The 26,372-nt window shown below is 38.9% G+C and overlaps 2 protein-coding genes across 17 annotated transcripts in view; both read right to left on the bottom strand.

Annotated features, from left to right (window-relative positions):
* The window catches only part of SYNRG (synergin gamma), an 88,505-nt gene extending 86,941 nt beyond the window's left edge, over positions 1-1,564 (bottom strand). For all 15 annotated transcript variants that reach the window (XR_006211147.1, XM_042966462.1, XM_042966465.1 and 12 more), the window contains exon 1: positions 1,404-1,564. Coding sequence is in view for 14 of the 15 variants with exons in the window: in XM_042966462.1 (XP_042822396.1) it covers positions 1,404-1,480 (77 nt within the window). In the remaining variant the exon portion in view is untranslated. The remainder of the gene's footprint in view (positions 1-1,403) is intronic.
* A 3,023-nt stretch (positions 1,565-4,587) lies between these two features.
* Positions 4,588-26,069, bottom strand: DDX52 (DExD-box helicase 52). 2 transcript variants are annotated; one of them, XM_015543754.2, is made up of 16 exons: positions 25,970-26,069; positions 24,764-24,926; positions 19,998-20,125; positions 18,872-19,057; positions 16,939-17,082; positions 16,546-16,641; positions 16,173-16,284; positions 15,249-15,321; positions 14,541-14,744; positions 12,805-12,895; positions 10,203-10,325; positions 9,919-10,069; positions 9,651-9,726; positions 8,303-8,374; positions 7,633-7,725; positions 4,588-5,106 (listed from the first exon to the last, which is right to left on the bottom strand). In XM_015543754.2, the coding sequence occupies exons 1-16, from the start codon at positions 26,054-26,056 to the stop codon at positions 5,049-5,051; spliced, it is 1,857 nt and encodes a 618-aa protein (XP_015399240.2). In that variant the 5' UTR covers positions 26,057-26,069; the 3' UTR covers positions 4,588-5,048. The 2 variants fall into 2 exon arrangements, with proteins under 2 accessions (XP_015399240.2, XP_007096095.2); XM_007096033.3 differs by lacking the exon at positions 16,546-16,641.
* Between the last annotated feature and the right edge of the window lie 303 nt (positions 26,070-26,372).

Genomic DNA, 26,372 nt, shown 5'->3' with positions numbered 1-26,372 from the left:
CACTCAACTTTCTGCACCTAAGGTCTTCCCCACCCACCCAAAACAGAAACCAAACCAACCAACCAAAAGAAAACCCCTGGGCCTAAAATACCAAATTCTTTTAAGTTTATATTTTTCCCAGAACTTCGTGCTATGATTAATCATATACTTGATCAAATTAATGCCACTCGAGAACATTTTAGAAACTGTTATCACATATAGAAAAGACATTATTACACATGTGTCTTCTGCAGCCAAAACCTGACTTATATCAAGTATTCATAAAAGACTGCGATGAAACAGCGTAAATCAGAAAAAGTTTTAAATCTAAAGTGAAAGATGTGTAGAGGAAACGGAAAATGGGGCTGCACACAGGTGGTTTATTCAACAGCCACCGCCTTTTTTTCCTAGCCTATATATAAACACCTGCAGGAGGTGATAATTTTAAAGACTACACTTCAGTAGTGTTTGTGACTCCAAAATTAAAACACTGCCTATCAAAAAACTAACACTTTGTTTTCCAAAAATAATTTAGGATGCTGAAGATAAAGCGCTGATTTTATCTTCAAATGTGTATGCATTATGTGTTGGCTAGCAAAACAAACTCAGCCTAGGTCATTATACAAGTGGGGTGAAAACTTCCCAGAACAAAATTATTTCCTTCAGTGATGAACTTGTCAAGTTGCAAACGTTCTTCTCCTTTATCATTCTGGATATGAGAACCACAGGCAATTACTTATATGGCAGAGGGCAGATTTGTTTAAGGTCTAAGTAAAAGCCTGGAAGCTTTGTTTTAATAACTGCGTAACTGCTGTTTAATAGTGATTTGATTTTAATAAGGAGACAAGACTTAAGAGTTACGTCTACACGAGCCCATTCAAACGTCTTCAGAATTTCCTGCTGTTTGTCGTGTGTTAAGGAGATAAAAAGGACAGAACATTCTAAAGGGGGGGGGGGGAGACGAATAGTACACACACACCTCTTGCAAACAGCTATTCAGCTTTGTGACCAGATCTTTCCCTTTGTGAGCAGAGCCTTCCCGACTCTATCCCTGCTCAAGCCCGGCAAGCCCTGGAAAAGGGAAGTCTGGTCGCTCGGAGCGAGGCGTCGGGGTTGCTGCTCTCCCCAGCCTGGCTGGGTGCCAGCTCAGCCAAGCGGACCCTCACCTCCTGCTCCTCCTCCCCGCACTGGGACGCTCTCGCTCACTGCTCGGCCCCAGCACCAGTGCCCCTGAGCCTGGGAAACAGGACACGGATGTCGGGCTCCTCCACCCACTCGGCCTAGATCCCCGAGGGACCCCTTTCTCCCGTAGCCCAGTGCCAAAGGAAAAAGGGGTCGAAGCGGGCGAAAACCGTCAGAACCTCCAAACAGTCCTCGCCCCTGCGGAGCCAGCCCTGGGACCCAACTCGGCTCTTCACACCCACCTGCCTGCCCCGGCGGCCCCCGCGCCGGCTCCCGCGGCCCCGCCGCCCCCAGCTCCCGTTCCCGGCCGCAGCGCCATCTTTCTCCGGGCCCGCCGTCGCCACCTTACAAGCAGCTGTCAGCTGAAGACAGCCACTTCCGGGGCAAAAGCCAGCCCCACCAAGCCGCGAACTCGGCGACGGGGCGGGGCCTGCGCCCACGTGATCCCCCGCGCCCCAGAGGCGGAGGCAGGGGCGGTGGCCGCGCGCTCTCGCCCCGTGACTCAACCGCCCCCCGGGGTCCTCCACGTGTGTTTCTAGTTCTGAGGCTGTCTGGGCGGCTCGGGTAGCTGATTCATTGTCTGGCAAGGCTCTCTGCAGGGCCCGGCTGGCGGCCCAGCGGTAAAGCACTGTCGTTCCTCAGTTTGAAAAAGCACCTTGTTGGTTAGTGAAGGGAAGATCGAATCCTGCTTTGAAAACTGCAATGATGAGTGCACGGGTATTCCTTTATGATTTTTACCCGTAAAGAATAGATGGATCCTGGACGCTCCTTTGATAGCTTCACAGCGCTGATGAGTGATCATCTCTCTCCCCCAGAACCCGGCAGCTTCCATTTGGTACCCACCCCAGAAGATGAAGGTATTTAAGTTTTAACTTAGTAAAGCAGGCTAACTCAAATAAACCCAACCCACGTATAAACCTCCAACGTGCTTGTGTTTGGTTCTGCCACCAAGCCACCCAAAATCCGCTTTCCCTGTACTTGCAAGCAGGGCAAAACATCCGTGTTTGGAAAGCAGGTCATCATTATTCTGAACCCACCTGGGCATATTTTTACTTTTATTTTTTTTCCCCTGTGCGAACTACTGTGAGTAAAATACAAAAGTCCACTGTAAACTTTTTCAAGTCTTAAAGCAGTTTGCTTATTAGCAAGTAGTGGATTAATTATAACTGGCTTTATCTTTCACTCTTGCCTCAGGTGTTTTACAAGGAAACCACTTTTTTTTTTAAGGTTTATTTTTGAGAGAGAGCACGCGCACACGCGGAGCTAGGGAGGGTCAGCGGGAGGAAGACAGAGGATCTGAAGCGAGATCTGCTCACTAAGCAGAGCCCGATGCCAGTCTGGAACACACGAACTGTGAGATCATGACCTGAATGTAAGACGGATGCTTAACTAAGTCACCCAGGTACCCCCAGGGAAACCATTTATAATAGTTATCCTTTATTGGGCACAAATCATTGGTGGGGAGCCTTACTGCATTTTTTCAAATCCTCAGTGGCCCTAAGAGTTAGTATTGGAATTTTACAGATGAGAAAACCAAGGTTAAAAGAAGTTGTAATTTGTCCAGGTCATAGAGCTGCAAAGCAGCAGCACCAGGATTCAAGCCCACATGTTTCACATAAAAGTCCTTGCTCATTTCACTAGACCAGCTATTTGTTATCACCTGTTCTCTTTTCATAACTAATTTCATTCCTCCTCTTTAGGCAAAACTGAAATTTGTGTAGCATATAGTTCCAAATGACATAAATATGCTAAATTCAGTATGAATCCGTTGACAAACCAAGTTGATGTCGCCACTGTTATTTAAGGATGGGTAGTTACACAGAAGAAAATAGTAAAAAAAAAAAAAAAAAAAAAAGAAATAAAGTCAAATGAAGGGACTATATGAAGGATCAAGATGTGATCTCTTGTTTCTGCCTGGATACTTTGTTCTCCTTTGCCTGTGGATTCCTACATCTGCTAGACTCAGCACAGGATGTCAGCCTTCCATGACATGTTAGATGCCAATCCTCCCTTGCTTCAGCACCTTGGCCTTACGTCTAACACAACATTTGCCACACTATTTGTTCCCTTACTTTATAGCCACTGCTACACTCTAAGGGCACAGACTGTGTTATTAAGCTTTGTATTCCTCACCAAATATATCATGTTTGTTTAAGGAATATTTGGCAGGAGTTTGTAACATGTCAGGCAGAGCCGGGTCCTTCCAATGTTGAGACATAGTTGATATTACCCCCATTTCATACATGAAAAAACAGAAGCTCTGAGAAATTAAAGAACCTATTCGAAGTCACACAGCTGGCAAAGAGGTGGCACCATCACAACTACCTCCAGGATATATAGTGTCAAGGATGTGTTTGCAAGAACAGAGAAAAATCACATGCTTGTGAGTTATTTTCTTGCACCTTATAGCAAATGGTCTCCATTTGCATAAATTCTGAAGGTGAACAATTTGTCTCATTTAAAATACTTAAGTTGGAATCTACCTGTTCTGACTTTCGAATAAAAGGCTGACAATAAAGGAAATTATTAAGTGTAATTCAAATGCTACTAAGATTATTTAAATTATAGTACTGTAGTAGTACTGATAATAACTAGCAATCTTCTCAGATGCCACTCTAAGTACTTCACATGTATGGAGTTGATTTTTTATTCCAGCTGTACAAAACTAGCAACTAAGAAAAATCTGCTAAGAGTGAATAGTCTCCATCACTATATAACCTTAATTCTTTAGCTTTGGCAGAGACCTGTTTACTAAATGGATACAGGGCCATAAAACCTCAGGAAAGACAAGCTGTAAGAGAATGCAGCCACAGGTATATCAAGTAACAGGAACATTCTTCCTTATCAGGATAAAGTGTTTATCAGTTTTCGAGCAAAGTAATCTTGAATGGAAAGAGACAGGAAAGGGCATGATTAAGTGATAGAAAATGGAAGAAAGAAAGGGAGAGGCTGACCATAATCTCGCAGTTGCAACACTATGACAAATAAGGTATAAGCTATCTTACCAATGAGGTAGAAGGATATTTAATAGACCAAAGAATTTAAAATCCTAGGGAACTTGAATAATCAGCCACAGAAGAGGCTGTTTGTTGTGGCTCATGCCACAAAATGCCATCAACAAAGTAAGAAATAGTAAAATAAAGAGAGCAGTAGATGGTTTAATCTTGGTAGACAGCCTGTGCTGCTTCTTGTCTAGCACCGTCCCCTCCTCAAAAAGTGAGGGTGGAATGGGTGGTGGTGGTAGAAAGGGGCATTCAGTCTCAAGGCTTTACTTTTTTTTTTTTTTTTAATGTTTATTTATTTTTGAGACAGAGACAGAGCATGAACGGGGGAAGGTCAGAGAGAGAGGGAGACACAGAATCTGAAGCAGGCTCCAGGCTCTGAGCTGTCAGCACAGAGCCCGAAGCGGGGCTCGAACTCACAGACTGTGAGATCATGACCTGAGCTGAAGTCGGACGCTTAACCGACTGAGCCACCCAGGCGCCCCTCAAGGCTTTACTTTTAAATCTGGTTCCAGATGACTCTCCACAGCATACATCACACCTTCCTTCATACTTGAAGGGAAAAATCCTTAAGAGTTCACCACATTTGGGTGTTAATTTTAGCATAAGCTTTTGTTCTTCTATAAGAAGTTATCTCTCTGGATTCAAACCACAGAAATGTCAATGAATGTTATTTCCATTGTGTAGTCAGTTAAAAGTCACCAACAAATTGAAATTTGACATGATGCATTGATAGTTTAGGATCATTTTTCATCAGTCCCATGTTCTTGTAGTTGCTTTCAAATGTTACAGGTGATTACAGGATTTGAAGTATTCCATGAAAACAACATTCATGCTGGGATCATTAAACTCCATTTCTGATAAAGTCTTTTAGAAAGTTGGTTTTTAACTTTTGTCTTCAAGAGCTACTTTCTTCTTGCTGTTCTGACCAGTGACCTTTTTCCTGTGACAAGAAAATTAGAGAAAGTTGAATCTAACATTCTAGATATACGTACTGTCTAAAACTCTGCCAGTTTAATAAACGTTTCCTGAAGCCTACTGTATAATCAAGTACATGAGGCACTAGGAACACAAGGATGCATTAGATGTGGTTTTTGCCCTTTAGAAAACCACAACCCCCTAAGTAAGACAGAACATCACAGGAAACCACACTACAACATGGTATAAAAGACAGCCTGACGGTGGCCTAATAAGGGTTCACATTGATTAAGAGCTAGATACTACTATCCGTGCTTCATATGATCAACTCAGATAATCTCCCAAACTTATGAAAAAGATTCGATTATTACCCTCATTTTATGAGGCAAAGTGGTTGAGTAACTTGCTGATTATCACACACTGGTAATTAACGTTAAATATGAACCCTGACTGTCTGATTTTAGAGTCTGATGAATCCCATCAATTAGGTGTTTAACAAAGAAAAAGGAAAAAAGTTTTGAGAAGATAACCAATGTTTTCCTACTATAGTTTAGTAATGCAAAGCTCCTGGATGTATACTAACTCATTTAATCCTCAACCAACCTTGAGTAGCAGAGTTGGCAATGATTTACATACTTATTTCCATCAGACATAGGGGTAAGTGACTTGTCCAAAGTCACTAATACCCCAAGAAAAGGTGGTATTAGAGCCAGTTCTTCTGACTCCAAATCCAATTTTTCCCTCCACTGTACCAGATTGAGTTTATAGAGACTAAAGTCAGGTCCACTGGGCAACAGGATTCAGGTTGATATGGAAAGCTGGGCCTGAAGATATGAACTTCAGCGTTATCAGCAAGGTGTGGGTAGGGTCATTAAAGGAACATCTAGTGTTGGGTCTAGGGTCATCTAGGGTCATTAAAGAAACACCAAAAAGGTGAGCAAGGGTCAGATCAGGTGTTGTTTACATGCTCTATGAAGAAGGATGGCTTTTAAATGTAAGGACAATGGAGACAGCCATAGCATTGTACATGGGGGGCTGCAATGACGAGATTTATACCAAATGTCCTCAAAGTCTCAAAGCACAGCTTGAAGCTTTAACACCTCAAGTGTAAATGCTACAAACTTAAAAAATCAACAAAGTATAATTCTTTAAAATACTGAAGTTTCTTATTAACATTCAACATACCCAGCATCTTATACTCCAGTTGATTTCTGACTTTTGTTAAAACTTTCATCAGCTGTTGCTCAGTGCCTGAAGAGATTACATTTCTAATTCTTGCTTTAAGATCACTCAAAGAATAAGGTTCTGATGCATACACAACAGTTATGATACAGCCCACCACAAGAAAACGTCTAACAAGACAGGTTAGGTGACCAAGGTGGCCAAGCAGGGTGACTGTTTCTACCAATCCACTGGTTTAAGTGTTACCCAGAACTGCTGTCACAAAAAAATTTAAAAACGTATTAAGAATTAACACAAATAAGTACAAACAAAATGTTTTAAGTTTTCAAATGACACTTTTGTAAGTTTGTAGCATTTATTCTTACCAAGTTATTAAAGCTTAAAACTTCACTAAAACTTTGGGACACTGTGTTCACTCTATATACTTGAACCAAACATCACTTTCTCATAGTCAATACAAAATGTCAAGTAAGACTTAGAAGGAAAGTGCAATGCCAGTTTTCATGCCTGTCTCTTTTATATGGCCTAAATGTTACCTGTCCTTAAAGACAGTTCTACCTCCTAGAAGCTTTTTGTAATGACACCAATTCAAAATATTTCTCATCTCTAAACTTTTATTTAAAAATTATTCTCTAATTTTTTTCATGTATACTAATCTCCTTTCCCAAACTCTAGGAAAGGGGCCTCATTTTATATTCATTCATTTATGCAAGCACCTGGCAGGAGAAAAGGTACTTGGTAAATGCCTACATTTTGTATATATTATATGTTAACTGGTACCAGTAGAATTTGAAGTGTCATTTTCCTTCAATAGTGTGAAGAGTAGCATTGATTAGCATGGTTTTGACTACCTCTATCAAAAGGTAGTCTTGTGTGTGCCAAAAAAAAATCAATGCTTTAACATCCTCATAAAACTCAGCTAAACCACTACAAATTTACCCAAAGCATACTTTTTAGAGGTGTTACAGTGTGCTTCAGCATAAGCCTAAGATCGTACTGAAATCCTGCCTGAATACGGAGCTTCAGCGACGACTCCATCAATGTGAGTCAATAGCCCTAACTGCCTCAGCAAAATGTCCTGGTGTAGGCTGTGTGGAGGTGGTGGGCAGTGCAATCCTAATTCAAAGTGAACTGAAATCATACTTTCAAAGATAGAAAAAACCTGAGTATTAATATACAAATACAGAAAAATTCCAAGATTGAATCATCCAAGTTCCCAAATCACAGGCAACCTAAGATGTATTACTTTTATCACATTCTATATAACAGACTGAACCTATCAATTCTACCTCAAAAAATTTATCCTAAGGAAAAATAGCGTCTACTATATGACAGAGTCGAACAGCAACTTTTCTCATCATATACTTACTGTTTATTCTTAGCTTTTTCTAAGAAATATTTTGGAGTTGTACTAATGCTCTCCCTTTCCAATGGCTTCTTAATCATCTTTTTCTTTTGTTTGCTGAAAGTTACAAAGAGAGGAAAGAATTAAATTCAGTGGAACTTAATCAAAAATAGCTAAAGCTAAAACTGGTTTTGATTCTTGATCATAAAAATTCACTTTTTAATCTACTTACGGGTTTATGATGACACTGTATCCACTTTAAAATGCCAAATTACCTAATAGCATTTAGAGAGGTAACCCAAAGGGATGATAAATTCAATTTCTTAAAAAGCCACTGATTATGATTAAAATATGTCCTGTGTCACACTTATAGCCTGTGCCAACAAGCATTACAGTTTGATTTTGAGCAACTGTTTTCTATTAGTGCTATGAACTAAAATCAATTCTAAGCATATTTCGTCACTTACATTGAATACTTTTTTAAAAATCTGAATACTTAATATTTCAAGAATGAAAAAACTGATAAGGGGAGAAGATATAACATTCACAGATATTAAAAAGGAATTAACTTTTATTTTAAAATTTCTAAAAGTAGTAGTATTGCTAGAACTGTAATTGTAAGAGTGTGAAAGCAAGAATGCATACAGAGAGAGAGAAAGAGAAGGAGAAGATCTAGGTAAATTCAAGACTGTACCTTGGTAGTTTTTGGAAACCTTTTATGTATTCTGGTACAGGACATCCGGCCTGCTGTATAACATTGGCAACACTGAAAAAGGAACCCATAAGCATAAATCTGTATAAACCCATAAAGCATTAAAGTGATGTTTATGCATTAAACCCTCTGTGCAAATCAAGAGGAACTAAAACTACACAAAAGAAACAAATGCAGTATAGTGTTCTGCTGTAAATTACCACCAGATGTAATCACACTGAATTAGAACTATCTGCTGGACTGAAATCCATGTGACGATGAGGAATTTTATCTAGCAGCTATTTCTCAACATTTATCAAGCCCTAAAAAGCTACTAAACCCGATCCTGGATGAGGCACGAACTAAAGAAGGCACAAGCTTCAATTTATTAGATACTAGTGCTTACCTATGCACTTGGCATTATCTTAGGCTTTTCACGTATATAATAACTTAGTCAACATACACAACAACCCTTTACTAATGAAATACTATCATTATCCCCATTTCCCAGATGGAAAACTGAGAGGCATAGTTATGTTGATATGGAGGTCATCATATTCACATGCTTGGGAGTTACTGAGGAGACTGTATATCAATCTAGGCTGTTGGAATATACTACTCTACACATGAACTTGTGAAAAGTCTGCTCAAAGTGAATCCAAGGCTGCCAGAGCCAAGGTTCAGAAGGCACAAATTGAACAGATCAAAGTACAAACTGCCTTTGGCCATAACTCATTTCTTAGAAATGTGAAGTGCTATCAATTATCGTGAGTCTAAATTCACTGTAGGCAGCTAAAATGTAGGAAACTCTGCTTTTATTTTAAAATCTATGATGATGGGCTAAATTAAGACCCAAGGTTCTAAAAGTATATCATATGTTACCCAGGCTTCAAGGGGCTGCAACTGAATAATACTGGAATATATTACTAAAATAGTTTTTCCTAGGACTAAACATAAAATTCCATATGCCCCTAAGATTAAAGGGAAGGATGCACCATGGTTAAGGGATAATTTTGACTGGGATGACAAGACTCAGGGGTTAACTTTATTCACTAAACCAAAAACCTCACTATTAAATTATAAGTAATATTAACCAATGGCTATTGGGAGAATCCTGAGTCTGAAATTTAACAACGAACATTCCATTATGAATACTTCCAAAATCTAATAATGGATAGGCAAAATCAAGGCCCTTTGATCATTTTTCCCTTGGTCATGGCTAAAATCTGGTTGACTAACACCATAACAGAATTTGGGACCTGACCATCTTGTAATTATCTGTTAATTGTGTGTGCATATACTTATGAAGTGATCTTGCCATCTTAATACTAAGTTATTTTTCCTAATTTACCTTCTTAATAATGGCTTATCATCCTCAGTGAAAAATGTAACAGCTTTTCCTTTATGCCCTGCTCTTCCAGTTCGACCTAAGGAAAAAAAAAATCAGACCATAAAAACACTTTTCTGGGGAAAGGGAACTTCAAGATTTACATATAAGTCACTGGCTTTTCACTAAAATGAGCACTAAAAAAATAAGCACATTGGAAGAGAACAGGAGGCATTAAAATGAGTGGTGCCCAACGGTGGTGGCAGGGGTGGGGACAGGAGACACAACTCACCGATCCTGTGGATATATTCCACTGAGCTGGTTGGAAAGTCATAGTTGATCACCAAGTTCACACCTTTAAAATCAATCCCTCTGGCTAGCAAGGCTGTACAAATAAGAACCCAGATTTTTCCAGCTCTGAAGCTGTGGACTGTGTTATCTCTCTGTTTAATAAAACACGTGTTATATGTTTTAGTACCACTCTGGGAACAGAAAACAAGTACTTCATAAATTTCATGCCAATATTTTAAAATTTAGTCGTTCTTTATCATTTTCAAAGTACACATTTGGCTTTACCTGTTGCTGTGTTCTCTCAGCATGAATAACATCCACATTTATACCTTCATATATGAGCTCATGAAATAGTTCTTTAGCCCTTTCAATGGACTGAACAAAAACAAGAACGGGTGGGTTGAAACCCTAAAAGAAAGGCAAAAATCAGCACATATAACCCATAATCAAGAATAAAATCACAGTATTTCATATGATTTTAGTTCATAAAAGCACCAAATTCAATTTAATGCACTTTTTATTGCCAATTTCTCAGATCAGTGGTCTACACCTGCCGTCATCTTCTTCACCATCCATTCTCAGCTTGAACTCTTATTTCATCTTGCTAATTCCAATAATATCTAATTAATCCCCTTTACTCTTTTACAATGATAGATGCCCACTCCTTAAAACAATCATCTCTTGGCTTCTGTGCCTCAGAGATTTTTAAATTCTGCTAAAATGTATTAACTCTCTTTTTAATTCATTGTTTATCCTAATTGTGGGTATTCCTCCAAAGCTTAGTCTTTGGTTCTCCGGTCTCTCAATATAATCGCTATCTTATTATGTTAGACAGAATCTGTTATCAACTACCAGCTCTAACCAGATGTTTACATTTCTATCATCAAACCCCACATCTCTTTCAAACCAGCTTTCTATATTTTCAACTGCTGTATTAGGGCTTAACCTTTTTTTTTTAATTTAAAAAAAATTTTTTTTTTTAACGTTTATTTATTTTTGAGACAGAGAGAGACAGAGCATGAACAGGGGAGGGGCAGAGAGAGAGGGAGACACAGAATCTGAAACAGGCTCCAGGCTCTGAGCTGTCAGCACAGAGCCCGATGCGGGGCTCGAACTCACGGACCGTTGAGATCATGACCTAAGCCAAAGTCGGATGCTTAACCGACCAAGCCACCCAGGCGCCCCAGGGCTTAACCTTTTTACTTTGGTTCACAAACTCCCCTTTCGGAATCTACCGAGGCTATGAAGCTAATAGGCAACCATGCATTCACACAAAATCTGACATATCATCAGAGGGTTTACAGACTTCTTAAGGACCAGACATGGCTAGAGATCCCTGATGTATAATCTCTAGGTTGAGTATCCATGTGGAAAACCTTAAATTTCCTAGAGCCAAATGATATCTTTAAGAATATTGATGAAACTAATGCACAAGCATCATGTGCCAAGCACTATTGTAAGCGCTATATTTATATTAACTCATTAATACTAAAACTATTCCCTGAGGGAAATATTATTATTTCCATTTTATACAAGACAAAGGCATGAGGTTAATTTGCCTAAAGCGAGAATTCCAGTCCAGGTAGTCTGGCTCCAAAGTTGAAGCTCTTCACCCCTTCTATAGTCACTAGGTACTTGCAAACACCTTTCCCTTTCATCCTCCAACTACTCTTAATTTTCCACCACTGAGGCTGTCACCCTCATTTCCCTCATTTATTTCCTCCTCATCTCTAAGCAGCCTAATTTAACAACGTACTAATTGGTTTCCTTACTTTTAGTCACTGTTTAAGTAATTTTCCTTAAAATTCATTTCCTTAAAATGTCTGGTGGTTTCTCTTAAGGTGACCCCTACTTTCCTGTCCAACTTGATCTTTAATTCTCACCTTAAACTCTTTGCCTTAGACAGGTGACCTCTTCATGAGTCTCCCAAACCCACTGTGTTCACGTGCACTGCTTAGACTTTGCTCTAGTTACTCCTCCAACCACTAACTTCCCCCACCCTTTTATCTCACAGATCCTTCAAGGCCCACAGTAGTAGCATTTCCTCCATAAGGCTATCCCCAACCAATTCAACTCTCCCTCTTGGCCCCAGGAAGACTACAGGGATGCTTAAGAAAAACGCTTTTATGGGGCGCCTGGGTGGCTCAGTCGGTTGAGCGTCCGACTTTGGCTCAAGTCAGGATCTCGCAGTTTGTGAGTTTTAGCCCCACATCGGGCTCTGTGGTGACGGCTCAGAGCCTGAAGCCTGTTTCAGATTCTGTGTCTCCTCCTCTCTCTGCGCCCCCATGCTCATACTCTGTCTCTCTCTGCCTCTCAATAATAAATAAACGTTAGGAAAAAATTTTTTTAAGAAAAACCCTTTTATGACACTTTATTGCAAACTATCTTACACAAGTATATTTCTTTTACCCCTAAAAAAGAACAAATTCTAAGGACAGGGCTTAGGATTTCTATTTGTTTTATTATTCCCTGCCCTGACCCCTCATAGTTAACTTTTTAACTATGGCTTCTACTCAATACTTACTGAAGGGATAAAAACAGAAAACCGTACTCAGTGTCATACTCGTTCTACAGTGCTCCAGTTCTATAAGAAACCAGCAGAAGGATGGCGGGAGATGAAGGGAGCCAATATAGATGTGGAAGATGTGGAAAAAAGAGGCTTTCAGGGCAGGAGGTAGGTCTTTTCCTAGCCCACCCTGAGCTGGAACAGAAAACTTAGCATATTCTAAGTGGTGAGCCTCCCAGCCTTGGGACAACAGTTGACCTAATGTGCTTACAAATTTACCACTGGATTACTAATATGATATAGGAATAGTGCTCAGCCTCCCACCAGTCATCTAAGACTTGATGAGTTTCATCCAAATTCAAGAAGATAGTCCAAATATACCTTTTTAACAAGTTCTCTCATGGCCAGAAGCTTCCCAGTCTCAGACCCAACAAAGAGAAGCTCTTGTTCTACAGTCTCCACTGCAGAATTCCTGAAAGGAAAACATACCTTGAAGATTGCAAGAACCAATTTTTGTTTCCCCACAGCCTGAATTCTAAATAAATGAAAAAACTTACATATAACCCCCAAAGAATCAACCTTTCCATTGTCAATATAAGCATTTAATTATTTATACCTTAATCTGAAGACAAAATAAACCCTATACCCAAGGGGGGACTTGAACTCATAACCCCGAGATCAAGAGTTGCACAATCTTCCAACTGAGCCATCCAGGTGCCCCAAAGTTATTTTTAAATGTTTTATTCTAACTATAAATGTTATCTAAAGAAAATTTGGGGCACCTGGGTGGCTCAGTCAGTTAAGCGTCCAACTTTGGCTCAGGTCATGATATCATGATTCATGAGTTTGAGCCCCGCGTTGGGCTCTGTGCTGACAGCTCAGAGCCTGGAACCTGCTTCAGATTCTGTGTCTCCCTCTCTCTCTCTCTGCCCCTCCCCTGCTTGCACTCTGTCTCTCTCTCTCTCACTCAAAAATAAACAACCAATTGTCCATAATTCTACCATTTTAGAATAAATTTTGACATTTTTTTGTAGTCTGGTCATAAATTTTCATGTATTTAATTACAAAAAAATTCTAAAAATAAAATTACTGGATCAAATAATTAGAACAATTTTAAGGTCGTTATTACTTGTCTGAGCTTTTTTTCTTAACGATTAGCAAGTTTTTTAGTAGACAGTTGTGGGGGAGGTATCTTAAGGCTTTATAAACATTGTAGGATGCTGTAGTACATTACACTATGTCATAAATATTTTTTCCCTTCTGTTGTCTGCCTTTATGGTGAATTTGTTCTGCTTTCTTTTTTTTTCTCAAGTTTACTTATTTTGAGAGAGAAAGAGTTATTTTGTGCAAGAGTGGGGGAGGGGCAAAGAGAGAGGGAGACCAAGAATCCCAAGCAGGCTCTGGGCAGTCACTGCACAGCCCAATGCCGGGCTTGAACTACAAACTGCGAGATCATGACCTGAGCTGAAACCAAGAGCCGGACGTTCAACTGACAGAGCCACCCAGGCGCCCCTACTTTCTTTTTATATAACAGAAGTTTTAAGTTTAAAGTAGACAGGGTATTTTTTATTCTCCCATTTGGCTTTTTTTTTTTTTTTTTTTTTTTTTTTTACTTAATATGGTATTATAAAGAACTTTTTCATAATAATTTTCATACTTATCATTTCTTAGGTTGCACAATATTCTATCAAGTGGCTATAATTTCCTACAACTTTTTTCTACTAGTGCACATTCACTTAGCATAAAATGCTCCCCCAAGTATTTTTTTAAAGGAATTATAAATCAAGGGGCTTGGTAATATCAGCTTTCTCCTCTGTCGTCCTACTTAATTAAGCCATCCAAGAAACTAAATCCCCTGGGTGGCTACAGAACTCAGGTCATGCTTTGTGGATGGGAAAAATCAACTGAATGACAGAAATACTAACATGACAACTTGAGAATCTCCCCTTGGATTATTCTAAAATAGAAAATGCTTAATCAATCTTGACTTTAAAGAATTCAGTAAAACTTTCCCTGTTATTAATCTAAGGCCAAACAACCTATCTCCTTGAATCTAAAAAAGAAAGGACTTGTATTAAAAAACCAAAAATCAGTGGATAACACAGAAGAACAATTACCTTGCTCCAATGGATACAGTGATGACACTGTCCAGGTTGAGTTTGCACCACTGCTCCACATCATATGCAAAAGTTGCACTGAACATAGCTCTTCTGACCTTATGGGATGTGCAGGCCAGGAAAATGGAAGCCAGCTGGTCTCTGAACCCAGTTTTGCCATCTTCAAACAGTTTGTCTGATTCATCTACCACCAGCCACTCAACACTAAGAAATAACAACACAATTTGTGGGTATTGAACTGGAAGATCTAAGACGCTTCACTAAATTGTGGGGACACAAGAAGTCAAACCATTATGCTCCTTCTCAGATCCACACAGCATACCAGAAAAAGGTAAAATAAAAATCAGCAGGAAAAAGGTAAAAACAAGATAAACATAAAGTAGTGTTCTATTCTGTTAGCCTCAAAGAAAGGAGGTCCCATTAGCAACAACAGAGCTTCACATAGACCTTATAAACTCCATCACCACTGCTGAAAGCTATGAAAACATCTAAGGGAATTCTGTACTAACTACTTATCAGAATCTGTAACTTTCTTCTAGACCAGACAGTTATTTTCCTGTGTTTAATAAAAACCATGTTCTCAGCACAAACACTGACTAGAAGCTGGTAGATTGCAAGCTCCAAAAGGCAATAATACAAGCAATCAAGGACAAAATATAATCAACCAAGTGAAAATACACATAAGAGAGATTAAAATGTTATCTGTACCTTGTTAAATCTATTCCTGGAGGATCCTGCTTTAATAAGTAGATTAGTCGATTTGGAGTAGTCACAAGAATATCTATAGGAGAAACAAATAGTACAGATTGTAAAAGCAAGATTCATTTCCCTCAAACTAGGGAATTAAGTCTCCTGAATTTCAGTGAATAACCTGAAGAGGGGAGAGGAGGGGGAGGTTATACTCGCTATCTTACTACACCAACACAAGTTCTTTCTTATTTGTAAGCTAACATATATATTTTTTTAATCCATCATAGCACAAATTATGCTTACTCTCCTTTTATATTTGATCTGCCTACTCAACTTCTAAGAAGCAAGAACACTATAATCCAACAGTGTTATTTTCAAATACTTCATTTTGTTTTTCAGAAAAATCCTTTCTTTAAATGAAATTTTACTTAGAAGCTCAAGATGAAAGACAGGTAAAAGCTGGTTTTCTGACTGATACAAGGGTAGGGATGTGAGCCATTCTTACCTGCAGAGTATTTCCACGGCAGATTAAAAATCAATAGTATAAGGCAGGGTTTCTCAGCCTTAGCACTACTGACATTACGGTCCAGATAATGTTTTGTTGTAGGGGACAGTCTTGTGCATTGCAAGATGTTTAACAGCATCCCTGGCCTCTACCTACCACAGGTTAGTAGCACCCCAGTTCTGACAACTTAAAGTGTCTCCAGATATTGCCAAATGTCCCTGGGGTGGAAGGTGGGTGGGGGCAAAATTGCCTCTGGTTGAGAATCACTGGTATATATTTATATAACTACTGAGTGGGAACGGGGAGATCTCTTTTAGCTTCTCTAAACACCAAACTGATTGTGTGCATGCCTACATTTTTAAGAACTCTTAGGTGACAGAATATCTGTAATTTGCAAGTCCCTTGTATGCTCTACAGCTCAAACATGAATCCCTTACCAAACTTCTTAGATGATTTAGGTCCAAATTTCTTGGCTGCCACTGCTGCTTTGTGTATCATGTGTATCCTGAATCCTGTTCCCTCAGAGATTTTTACTAACTCTCGGTGAATCTAAAATGGAAAATGATAAAAACATTAGCTGTTAAGATACTTAAATGAGATGTACTGTCTTGTTTACATTATTAAAATAAATCTATTACCAACCCATGAATAAGTTATTTATTTATCTTAAAGTTTTATTTAAGTAAACCCTATACTCAATGTGGGAAATTAAACCCATAATAACATGTACATTAACCTGGAATCTCGGCATTTTCCAATCTGCTATGTACTGTTTTTAGAACATAATGCTATTATAAAACTATTTCATACTTGGCATGTATTTTCTATTAAGCACATTGGAAGGGTAGAACACGTCACTGTATGTTTTTTTTTTCCTCTCAAAAACTGAGATGAGGTTTCATTCACCTAGGTGAGAAAAATACATTTTAGAGAGGAACTATATATTACCGTAGCCTAAGCTTAAAACGTCTTAGAGCATTTACCAAAGAATCATTAATGTTAAAATCGTTGTTTTAGAACATCATAAAAAGACAAAAAACTTGCCCATGAACAGTAAGATACAGAATAGAGTGCCTGTACAGAATACTTGCCCATGCCAAAAAACAAGGACCTTACTCTTTTTGAGATCTTTTTATTACCCTCATAAAAGAAATGACTGAAGCAAACACCAAACCCATCCTCTTTCAAAGCTACAAGTCATACTTGGTTGGCAAGTTCTCGTGTTGGTGATATAATCAGGGCTCTGAAGCCTTTATTTGTGGGTTGTTTTAGTTGCATCAAAATGGGAATGCTAAAAGCCAAAGTCTTTCCAGATCCAGTAGGAGCAGAAGCCAGAAGTTCTCGACCCTAAAAACAAGGCATATTACATATAAGTAAATAAACTTTTCAGAGCGTGGTTAAGTAATGCAACCAGCCACAGAAATAATAAAATAATCATAACGAATGCAGTCATTCATATTCCCACTGCTAATCTAACTTTTCCCACATTTGCTTTTCTAACATCATCCACCAGTGCCCCAGTGGAGTTTCTGAGCATTGCCACCAAATTCCATTTGAACTGGGTAAAGAATATGGATAACTAAAATCCAAAGATAATTCAAAACCTCAAGTATTTCCATTACTTCAATTTTTCCTTTGCACTAAACTCTTATCAAAGCAAAATTCTAAAACCAACTTTTCCCCCCAATATCAGTATTGCTCAATCCCTAGGGAAGATGGTTTTTTTTTTTTTAAGTTTATTTATTTATTTTAAGAGAGAGCGAGTTAGCGAATGAGTGTGGGGGGAGAAGCAGAGAGAGAATCCTAAGCAGGCTCCATGCCGTCAGCACAGAGCTCAACTCGTGGCTTGATCTCAGGAACCATGAAATCATGACCTGACCTGAAAATTAAGAGCCGGACACTTAACCAACTGAGCCACCCAGACGCCCCTCCATAGCGAAGGTTTTAATAAATGACAGAATGGCTGAAGGTAATAAATAAAAACTGGCAATATCCTGAGTGACAGTAATTTATGTGACAGTCTTCAAAAAGTCACTATGATTTTAAAGCTTTAAGTTGCAACAGAAATAATCTTAAATGAAAATTAGAAGCAAATTTACTATAATGTGAGTCAACATCATTCAAAAGTACTCTCACTTCAGTTCCCAAAGAAAACAGAAAGGACAAGTATGGATGAAAAGGTAACACATATCTTTTGGCTACCAGAACCAAAGGCCATCTTGGCTACCTGGGGGGAAAAGTCAGCTCTCGTTAGTACAAAAAGAAACCTCAGAAAAATTTCATTTCCAAAACTCTTAAATTAATCCATACCTCTATCAACCAGTAGATAAACAAATTGTGGTATTTTCAAACAACAGAATTCTACTCACAAATTACTGATCAATGCAACATGGATAAATCTCAAAAACAATCTATGCAGAGTGAAAGAAACCAGAGATAAAAAAATAAAAATAAATAATGGACGATACCACTTACATGACATTCTAGAAGAGGCAAAACTAATATACATGCAATAGAAACTAGAACAGTGGTTACCTCTGGGCAGGAGTGAGGACTGAATGGAAAGGGCACAGAATTTTCTGGAGCAACAGAAATGTTACACATCCCCACTGGGGTGACAGTTACATAGGGTATGCCTTGTTGGAATTCACTGAACTGTGAACTTACAATGTATGCATTTTATTATATAAAGTATACTTCAATAGCAAAAAGTATTGGGGAAAAAAAAGTCAGGCTGTACAAGAATTCTATATTTCAGAAATAGTTCCTGGGAATTATAAGTTAATCAGGGATGAATAAACAGAACAGTCCTTATCCTCAGAGGGTTTACACTCTAGAAAAATGCAAAAGGTAAACATAATTAGTATAAACATAAAGTGTAAGATAATGTGGTAAGAAAAAGAACACACTGAATACCTTGGAGAACTGGTGGTAGAGGAAACAGGGTTGGTAAAAGAAAAGGATCACATCGAATTATAGTGATATGGTGGCACAGACATTTGAGATGGACCTTAAAAGTAAAGGGAGGATTTCAACAGGGGGAGATAAGGTAGAAAGGAAAACTTCAAATATGGAAGAGAACGGGCTAATACACAGAGGAAGGAATGTTAGAGGCATCATAGACCTTCATACTCACATGCAGCATAACTGGAATGGCTTGCATTTGGATTGGTGTAGGCATCTGGAAGCCTGCGTCTAGAATGTTCTGAAGTAGTTGAGAATTGATTTTATATTCCTGGTCAAGTTGCTGAAATGTAGCAATTGGGTCAGGAAGATCAGTTCCTTGGACATGAATTTTGTGTTTATTCCGGAAGAAGTTTATCTGAAAAGTGAAAGAAAGGGGTCACCATAACTATGGTCATATACTTTATAAGATGTTATAAAGCAACAGTAACAGTTTCCAGCATAAGCTTTAGTAGCATGAAACTTTTTGGTGAAATTCCAAGCACTAAAAGATACAGATACTAGATATATTTCATGCCCTTTCATAGACAGAAGACCTTCATAACAATAAAACCCATCCATCCACTTTCTTCATATTAATGTGTCAATACCATGAGTAATGTGTTATTCATATTAATATGCTACCATGATAATTATTAACTTGTAATTTTATATAAGCTTCTAGAAGGCAGAAATTGAATCCATCTAGTATTTTTCTTTATATGCCACTTAACCACGCAAGTGCCAATGCTTTTTGATGATTTACTCTAAACTCTACTTATTAAAACTGAGGACCAAAAACAGAGTCTAGAGTGTTGATTTGGTTTATTTTCCATTCTCTGATAGAGAGCCAAATTCTGGATTCTGGGTTCCTGAAGTGAGCTGAACAATATTCTCCATCTGTAACATGGCAGGCGTGCAACAGACATGACAATGATATATTTGTTGTTTTTTCTGTATTCTACTCCCCCTAGTCCCAAGGTATAAAATACGTTTCTTAAGAATTCTAACTCTCAAATCCCTGTCAGAGGAAATCTTTCTAAACCAGCTTAACAAAGAGAAGAAAGAGGGAAAATTTTGTTTATCAAAGGGGATATGAAATTTAAAAAGATTCATTCCAAATACATTATCAATCTTGAAATTTGAACAGGTCAAAAAATTACATAGTATGTAGTATATAAATATAGTATACTATATAAGAATAGTATGTATGTGTGTATACACACATACTGTATTCACTTTTACCAACAGAACACTCCAAGGACAAGGGAAAATTCACTAGGTCAGAAAATCAACTGGGGCTAAGACATTTTTCTAACCTTTTCTTTTCTGAGATTCTCCAACTTCCCTGAAGTTAGTTTATTTTCTCTTTTAATTTTTTTATCTTCAATTTTTGCTTCCACAGATGATATCCACTGTATAGAACCTTCTTCTTGAGAAGTAATTTCTAAAATATATATCAAAAAATTAAAAGATTTTAAATGCAACATCCTTTTTTTTCTTAATGTTTATTTATTTTTGAGAGAGAGAGAGAGAGAGTGAACATGAGCAGGGAAGAGCAGAGAGAGAGAGGGAAACAGAGGATCCAAAGCAGGCTCCAGGCTCTGAGCTGTCAGCACAGAGACCAATGTGAAGCTAGAACCCATGAACTGTGATATCATGACCTGAGTCGAAGTCAGATGCTTAACCAACTGAGCCACCTAGGCGCCCCTTAAGTGCAACATTCTTGAGTGTAGCAAACAGGCCATAGCTTCACACTAAAGTATAGCACTAGCTAATACAACTAGAGAAAAGAAAGTAATAAGAGGTATAAAAATTGGAAACGGAGAGGCAAGTTCTCTGTTGGTAAAATCAGAGATCTGAAGTTGTTTCAGCTGTGTAATATGTAGATGACTGTATACTTGAAAACAACAAGAGATCAAATTGAAAATACTTAAATAACAGATTCCAGGGGCGCCTCTGTGGCTCAGTTAAGTGTCTGATTTTTGATATCAGCCCAAGTCATGATCTCATGGTCCCTGAGATTGAGCCCCATATGGGGCTCTGCATTGACAACTTGGAGCCTGCTTGGGATTCTCTCCCCGCCCCCCTCTATGACCCTCTCCCTCTTGCTCTGTCTCCAAATAAATAAAAACATTTAAAAAAATTTAAGAGAGATTTCAATGAGACAACCAGTTTTTCTGTATGTAACCAGTTAGAAAATAAATACTATGAAAGAAAATATTTCACTTATAATAGCAATGAACACAGCATAGTAAGGACTACTGTAATATAAAGATAGCCATTCTCACTATAACTAAAATTAGTTTAACGAAAAGTCATGACAGGATTGTTTTGGAAACCAGACTAGCTGACTTTAAAATTCATGTGGCAGACACCTGGGTGGCTCAGTCAGTTGAGTGTCTGACTTCTGCTCAGGTCATGATCTCATGGTTCATGAGTTCGAGCCCTGTGTCGGGCTCTGTGCTGACAGCTCAGAGCCTGGAGTCTGCTTCGGATTCTGTGTCTCCCTTGCTCTCTCTGGCCCTCCCCAGCTTGAGCTCTCTCTGCCTCTCAAAAATAAACGTAAAAAAAAATAAAGTTCACATGGCAAAATAAATATGTAAGAATAACCTTAAAAATTCTAAGAAGAACAATAAGCAAGACCACCTCTGTTATTTCTTTAAAAATTTTTTCACTTCACTGAGGCACAATTGACATACAATAAATTGTATTTATTTGAAGTATAAATTTGAGAGGCGCCTGGGTAGCTTAGTCGGTTGAATGTCCGACTCTTGATTTCTGCTCAGATCATGATCTCACGGTTCATGGGTTTGAGCCCCGTGTTGGGCTCTGTGCTGACAGTGCAGAGCCTGCTTGGGGTTTTCTCTCCCTCTCTCACTGCCCCTAGCCCTCTTGCACTCTCATTCTCTCTCTCAAAAATAGATAAATGACATTTAAAAAAAAGTATAAATTTGAGGAATTTTGACATATGTATACACCTGTTAAATCATCACCCCATTCAAGCTATACCCATCACCACCCCAAATTTCCTTGTGGCCCCTTTTAATGCACTGCTCTATCCCTAAGCAACCACATATCTGCTTTCTCACTAGAGATAATTTGCTTTTCTGGAATTTTATATAAATGGAATCATGTAATATATGCTCAATTTAGTCTGGCTTCTTTCACTCAGAATAGTTATTTTGAGATTCATCCATGTTGAGCATGTGTCAATAGTTAACTTTTTTACTTATACGTAGCATTCCATTGTACGGATATACAAATTGTTTATCCTTCACCTATTGAAGGACATTTGGGTCATTTCCAGTTTTTAGCTACTGAAAATAAAGCTGCTATGAACATGCGTGTAGAAGTCTTCGTGAGGACATAGGCTTTCCTTTCTCTTAGGTAAATTCTTGGAGTGAAATACGTGCATCATATGGTAGGTGTATGTCTAACTTTTTTTTTTTTAATTCCTTTGTCAATTTCTACCCAAAAAGCCTACTGGAATTTTAACTGAGTTTGTTTTACATTGATTCTACATTATCATTTTAGGGAGAAAATATTTAGTTGAACAATCAAAGCATGATATGCCATGGGGCACCAAGGTGCCTCAGTCAGTTGAGCGTCTGACTCTTGATTTTGGCTCAGGTCATGATCTTAAGGTAGTAGGATTGAGACTCTCTACCTCTGTCCCTCTTCCACACATGTGTGCATGTGCTTTCTCTCTTTCTCAAACAAAAACAAAAACAAAAACAAAAACATGGTGTGCCACACCACTCTGCACTATGCCACATATGTGCTAAGTTATATTTCTGGTTGCTTAACATTTGAATCCTTTTCCCAAATTTGTGGCTGGTCATTTTTTTTTTTTTCTTTTAACTAATTTTGGTGGAAGGCTTTGCAGTCAGGGAAGTAAAATGACTGTTATTGTAACACTGTAACAGCAAAACTGTGGAAACAAAGTAAATGTCCTTATACAAGGACTTGTCAAGTCAATTATGTAATAACATCCCTACAATGTGTAATGGCATACCCTATACTATGATTCAATGAACACAGCAGTGGACTTCCTGTTGATACAATGTTTCTGGTGGACAATTCCAAAATACCTAAATTTAAATCTATTTGTTAACACTGAAATTCCATTTCTTTTTCTTTTAACGTTTATTTATTTTGAGTTTGAGAGAGAGAGAGAGACAGAGGGAGACAGAGGGAGACAGAGAGAAAGAGCTCGCCAGGCATACAAGCAGGGGAGGGGCTGGGGGAGAGAATTCCAAGCAGGCTCTACACAGAGCCCAACAGCCCAACGTGGGGCTCCATCTCAGGAACATGAGATCATGACCTGAGTTGAAATCGAGAGTCAAACGCTTAACCAACTGAGCCACCCAGGTGCCCCTGAAATTTCTTTTTTTTTTTAAAAAAAAATTTTTTTTTTTTAACATTTATTTATTTTTGAGACAGAGAGAGACAGAGCATGAACGGGGGAGGGTCAGAGAGAGGGAGACACAGAATCTGAAACAGGCTCCAGGCTCTGAGCTGTCAGCACAGAGCCCGACGCGGGGCTCGACCTCACGAACCGCGAGATCATGACCTGAGCTGAAGTCGGCCGCTTAACCGACTGAGCCACCCAGGCGCCCCTGAAATTTCTTTTCTAAGAATTTATCAGATATAACCCCCACATACACACAAAGATAAGTGGAATAGCATTTATTGCCAACACGATAATAGCAAAAGTGAGGAAACAAACTAAATGTCCATCACAAAGGAATTTGTTAAATTGATTATGGAATGTACAATGGGATACTATTTTGTTAAAATGAGAAAGGCAGTGCAATTCCTACTGGTTGCAAACAATCTCCAAATATGTTGTTGTTGTTTTAACAAAGTGTAGGAGGAGGAAGGGTTCAGAATAGAATAACATATACAGTATGCTATTATTCAGGTAATAAAAGGAAGTATAATTATAATGAATATATATCTTTACAAAAATACGTAAGAAAATGATTAATAGTGGTTGCCTCTGGAGAAATAGGGGACTAGAAATAGTGAGAAGAATGAGAAGAAGATTTGCTTCTAACCACTGTATAACTTTTAAAAACCATGTATAAGGATTTATTTTATTGAAAAAGGTAAACAGCTAGGAAACTTAACAGCTATAACGAAGAAGATACAGTACAGAAATAAACAACCAAACCTATGAAAAATAGGCAAAGAGTAAGAACAGATGGTTCACAAATGTTGAAATGTAAATATCCACTAAAGCATAAAAAAATGCTCAACCTCACCAGTTATCAAGAAAATATAAACAAAAAAAGTTTCATTCATTAGATTGACAAAGAATTTAAGACCAGTAGTATCCAGCATTGACAAGGGTGTGGGAAGTCATTTTTCAGTATATGTTTAGAGAAAGAAGTGAGCATACTCTTTCAGCCAGTGATTCCACTTTTGGGATGCTAATTACAGAAATAACAGGACCTATGGAGCACCTGGGTAGCTCAGTCCTTTGAGGACTCTTGATTTTGGCTCAGGTCATGATCTCTAGGTTCGTTAATTCAAGCCCCAAGCCAGGCTCTGCACTGACAGCTGACAGTGTGGAGCCTGCTTGGGATTCTCTCTCCCTCTCTCTCTGCCCCTCCCCACCCTCAAAAATAAGTAAATAAACATTTATTTAAATTTTTACTTAAAAAAAAAAAAGAAATAACAGGACAAAAGGATATATGTTCAAGTATCTTTTTTTTTTTTTTTTGGAGAGAGAAAGAGAGTGTGAGTGAGCAGGGAGAAAGGGGCACAGAGACAAAGAATCTTAAGCAGGCTCCACACTCAGTGCGGAGTCCAACTTGGAGCTCAATCCCACGACCCTGGGATTATGATCTCAGCCCGAAATCAAGAGTCGGAGGCTCAACCAATTGAACCACAAATATCTAAGGCCCTCCACAAATACCTTTATTGTAACAATATCTGTAATGGGAAATACCTGGAAACCACCTGAATGCCATTAACTAATGGAATGACAGTATATTGTCTGACCTTAAGCCTGTATTAATATTTTTGTAATTGAAAAAAAATAATAAAGAAGGAAAAAAAGAAACCAAGAACTAACCTGAAGTTATCATCTTCCTCTTTTTTTTGTTCTGCTCCCTCTTCCTTTCAGTTAGGCTTTCTTTTTTCTCTTCATCTTGAAGCGGGACAGACTTCTTGTTTCCAAAGAAGTCCAGTCCCTGCAGCACCTCTGAAGAATCAAAGTCATATTTCCTTTTTCCTACCTAAAACCCAAAAAATTTAAAAAGCAATCTACCGACTGACATTGCTTTCACCCAAGCAGTATTGGCAAGTAAGGATGTGGGTATAATAACTCACCATCTTTTTTTACCTTTCACCAAGGGTGAAAGGTGTTTGTTGAACTGACAAGTGTGTTTTGGGCAAATAGAACACAAGATGACAACTTTCCTGACCTTTTAACAGTAATAATCATAATAGCAATTAACACATATATGCTTATCAGCATAACATCTATATGCTGTCAGGCAGATTTCTAAGCATGTTTGTATATATTAAATTACCTCAGCCTTCAACAACGGTAAGAGGTAAACAGCGATATTACCAATGAAAAAATTCTCGGCATTTGGAGGTCAAACAACTTGACCAAGGTCTCAAAAGTATTTGGACCCCAAAAATCTGTCTCAAGTTCAGACTCTTAACACCATACTGCCAGAGAAAGGTGAAACACACGTGTCGCCCGATGACAAGGTTGATGCTTAAGATTTTCCATAATCGGGCCCCAACTAACTTCTCCTGGCTTATCATTCACCCGCCACTTCCCTATGTAAGATTCCCCATTTCTAAATCACTCTTCTCATAGGTAACTTTACACGCCACGAGGGTGTGGGAATAAAAAGACCCATGCCCACTAAAGCTATACGCACGGCAAACCAACCTGGGTAGACTACAGTGAAAGAAACTGTTCTCTTCATTTTGGGTTAATTCTGTTTTTGAAATCCCTTTCCACCAGTTTTGGAGAAATAGCAACTTTTGAAAGGATTCTAATTGTGCTTTGAATAAACTAGAAACCGGTGAGGGGGCAAGGGTCTCCGTGCCAGGCCCACCTAAGACTATAAAAGAGGAGTAAGAGTTCACTCGGAAGGCAGGACTTGACCGGATAGGTCTGCGCTCGAACCCAACGCAAAAAGAAAGGAAATGCCTCACGACCAGGCCATGGCCTCCGCGTGCCGGCTCTACCAGTAGCCAGATCATTTTCGGGCTCCTGCGCCTTCTCTGTTACTCAGACTTGTTCCTCTGCGCACAGTACCTGGAATCGCGCCGCGTCCGCCGAGAAACGTCTCACGTCGAATTTGGCCCCCACGCCAAGCCGGCGAAAGAGATCGTGAGCATCCATTTTTACCCAGACAGCTCCGCGACCGCAGAGCGCCTGCGCAGAGAACTTCTTCTCCTAGAAAGTCTGGGGCCCGAGCCGTGGGCGGAAGTGGTTGCGGGGGGGGCGGGGGGGTCGGGGGGGGGCGGGGAGGAGGGGGCGGAGCCTGGCGATTCTGAGAGGCTGGATCGTATAGCCTGTCTTTGTTGATTAAAAAAATTATTTATCAAGATGCTCTTATGCCGGGCACTGTTCTAGACTTTTATGGGTAGTTTGGTGAACAACACCTTAAGATTCCCCACCTCAGGAAACTTACATATAAGTGGAGACAAAATTGTTA

The sequence above is a fragment of the Panthera tigris genome, chromosome E1, assembly GCF_018350195.1.
Source record: "Panthera tigris isolate Pti1 chromosome E1, P.tigris_Pti1_mat1.1, whole genome shotgun sequence".
NCBI classification, from domain to species: Eukaryota; Metazoa; Chordata; class Mammalia; order Carnivora; family Felidae; genus Panthera; species Panthera tigris.
Note: the sequence above shows the minus strand (reverse complement) of the source record. Positions and strands in the feature narration are given on the sequence as shown.

What these genes read in the sequence shown, in the direction of transcription:
- DDX52 (XM_015543754.2), bottom strand. Translation starts at nt 26,056, where the DNA reads ATGGATGCTCACGATCTCTTTCGCCGGCTTGGCGTGGGGGCCAAATTC. An exon ending in GAGGAAGATGATAACTTCAG is followed by an intron (nt 20,126 to 24,763) that starts GTTAGTTCTTGG and finishes TATATATTTTAG; the next exon opens with AAATTACTTCTCAAGAAGAA. An exon ending in AGAATCTCAGAAAAGAAAAG is followed by an intron (nt 19,058 to 19,997) that starts GTTAGAAAAATG and finishes TTCACTTTTCAG; the next exon opens with ATAAACTTCTTCCGGAATAA.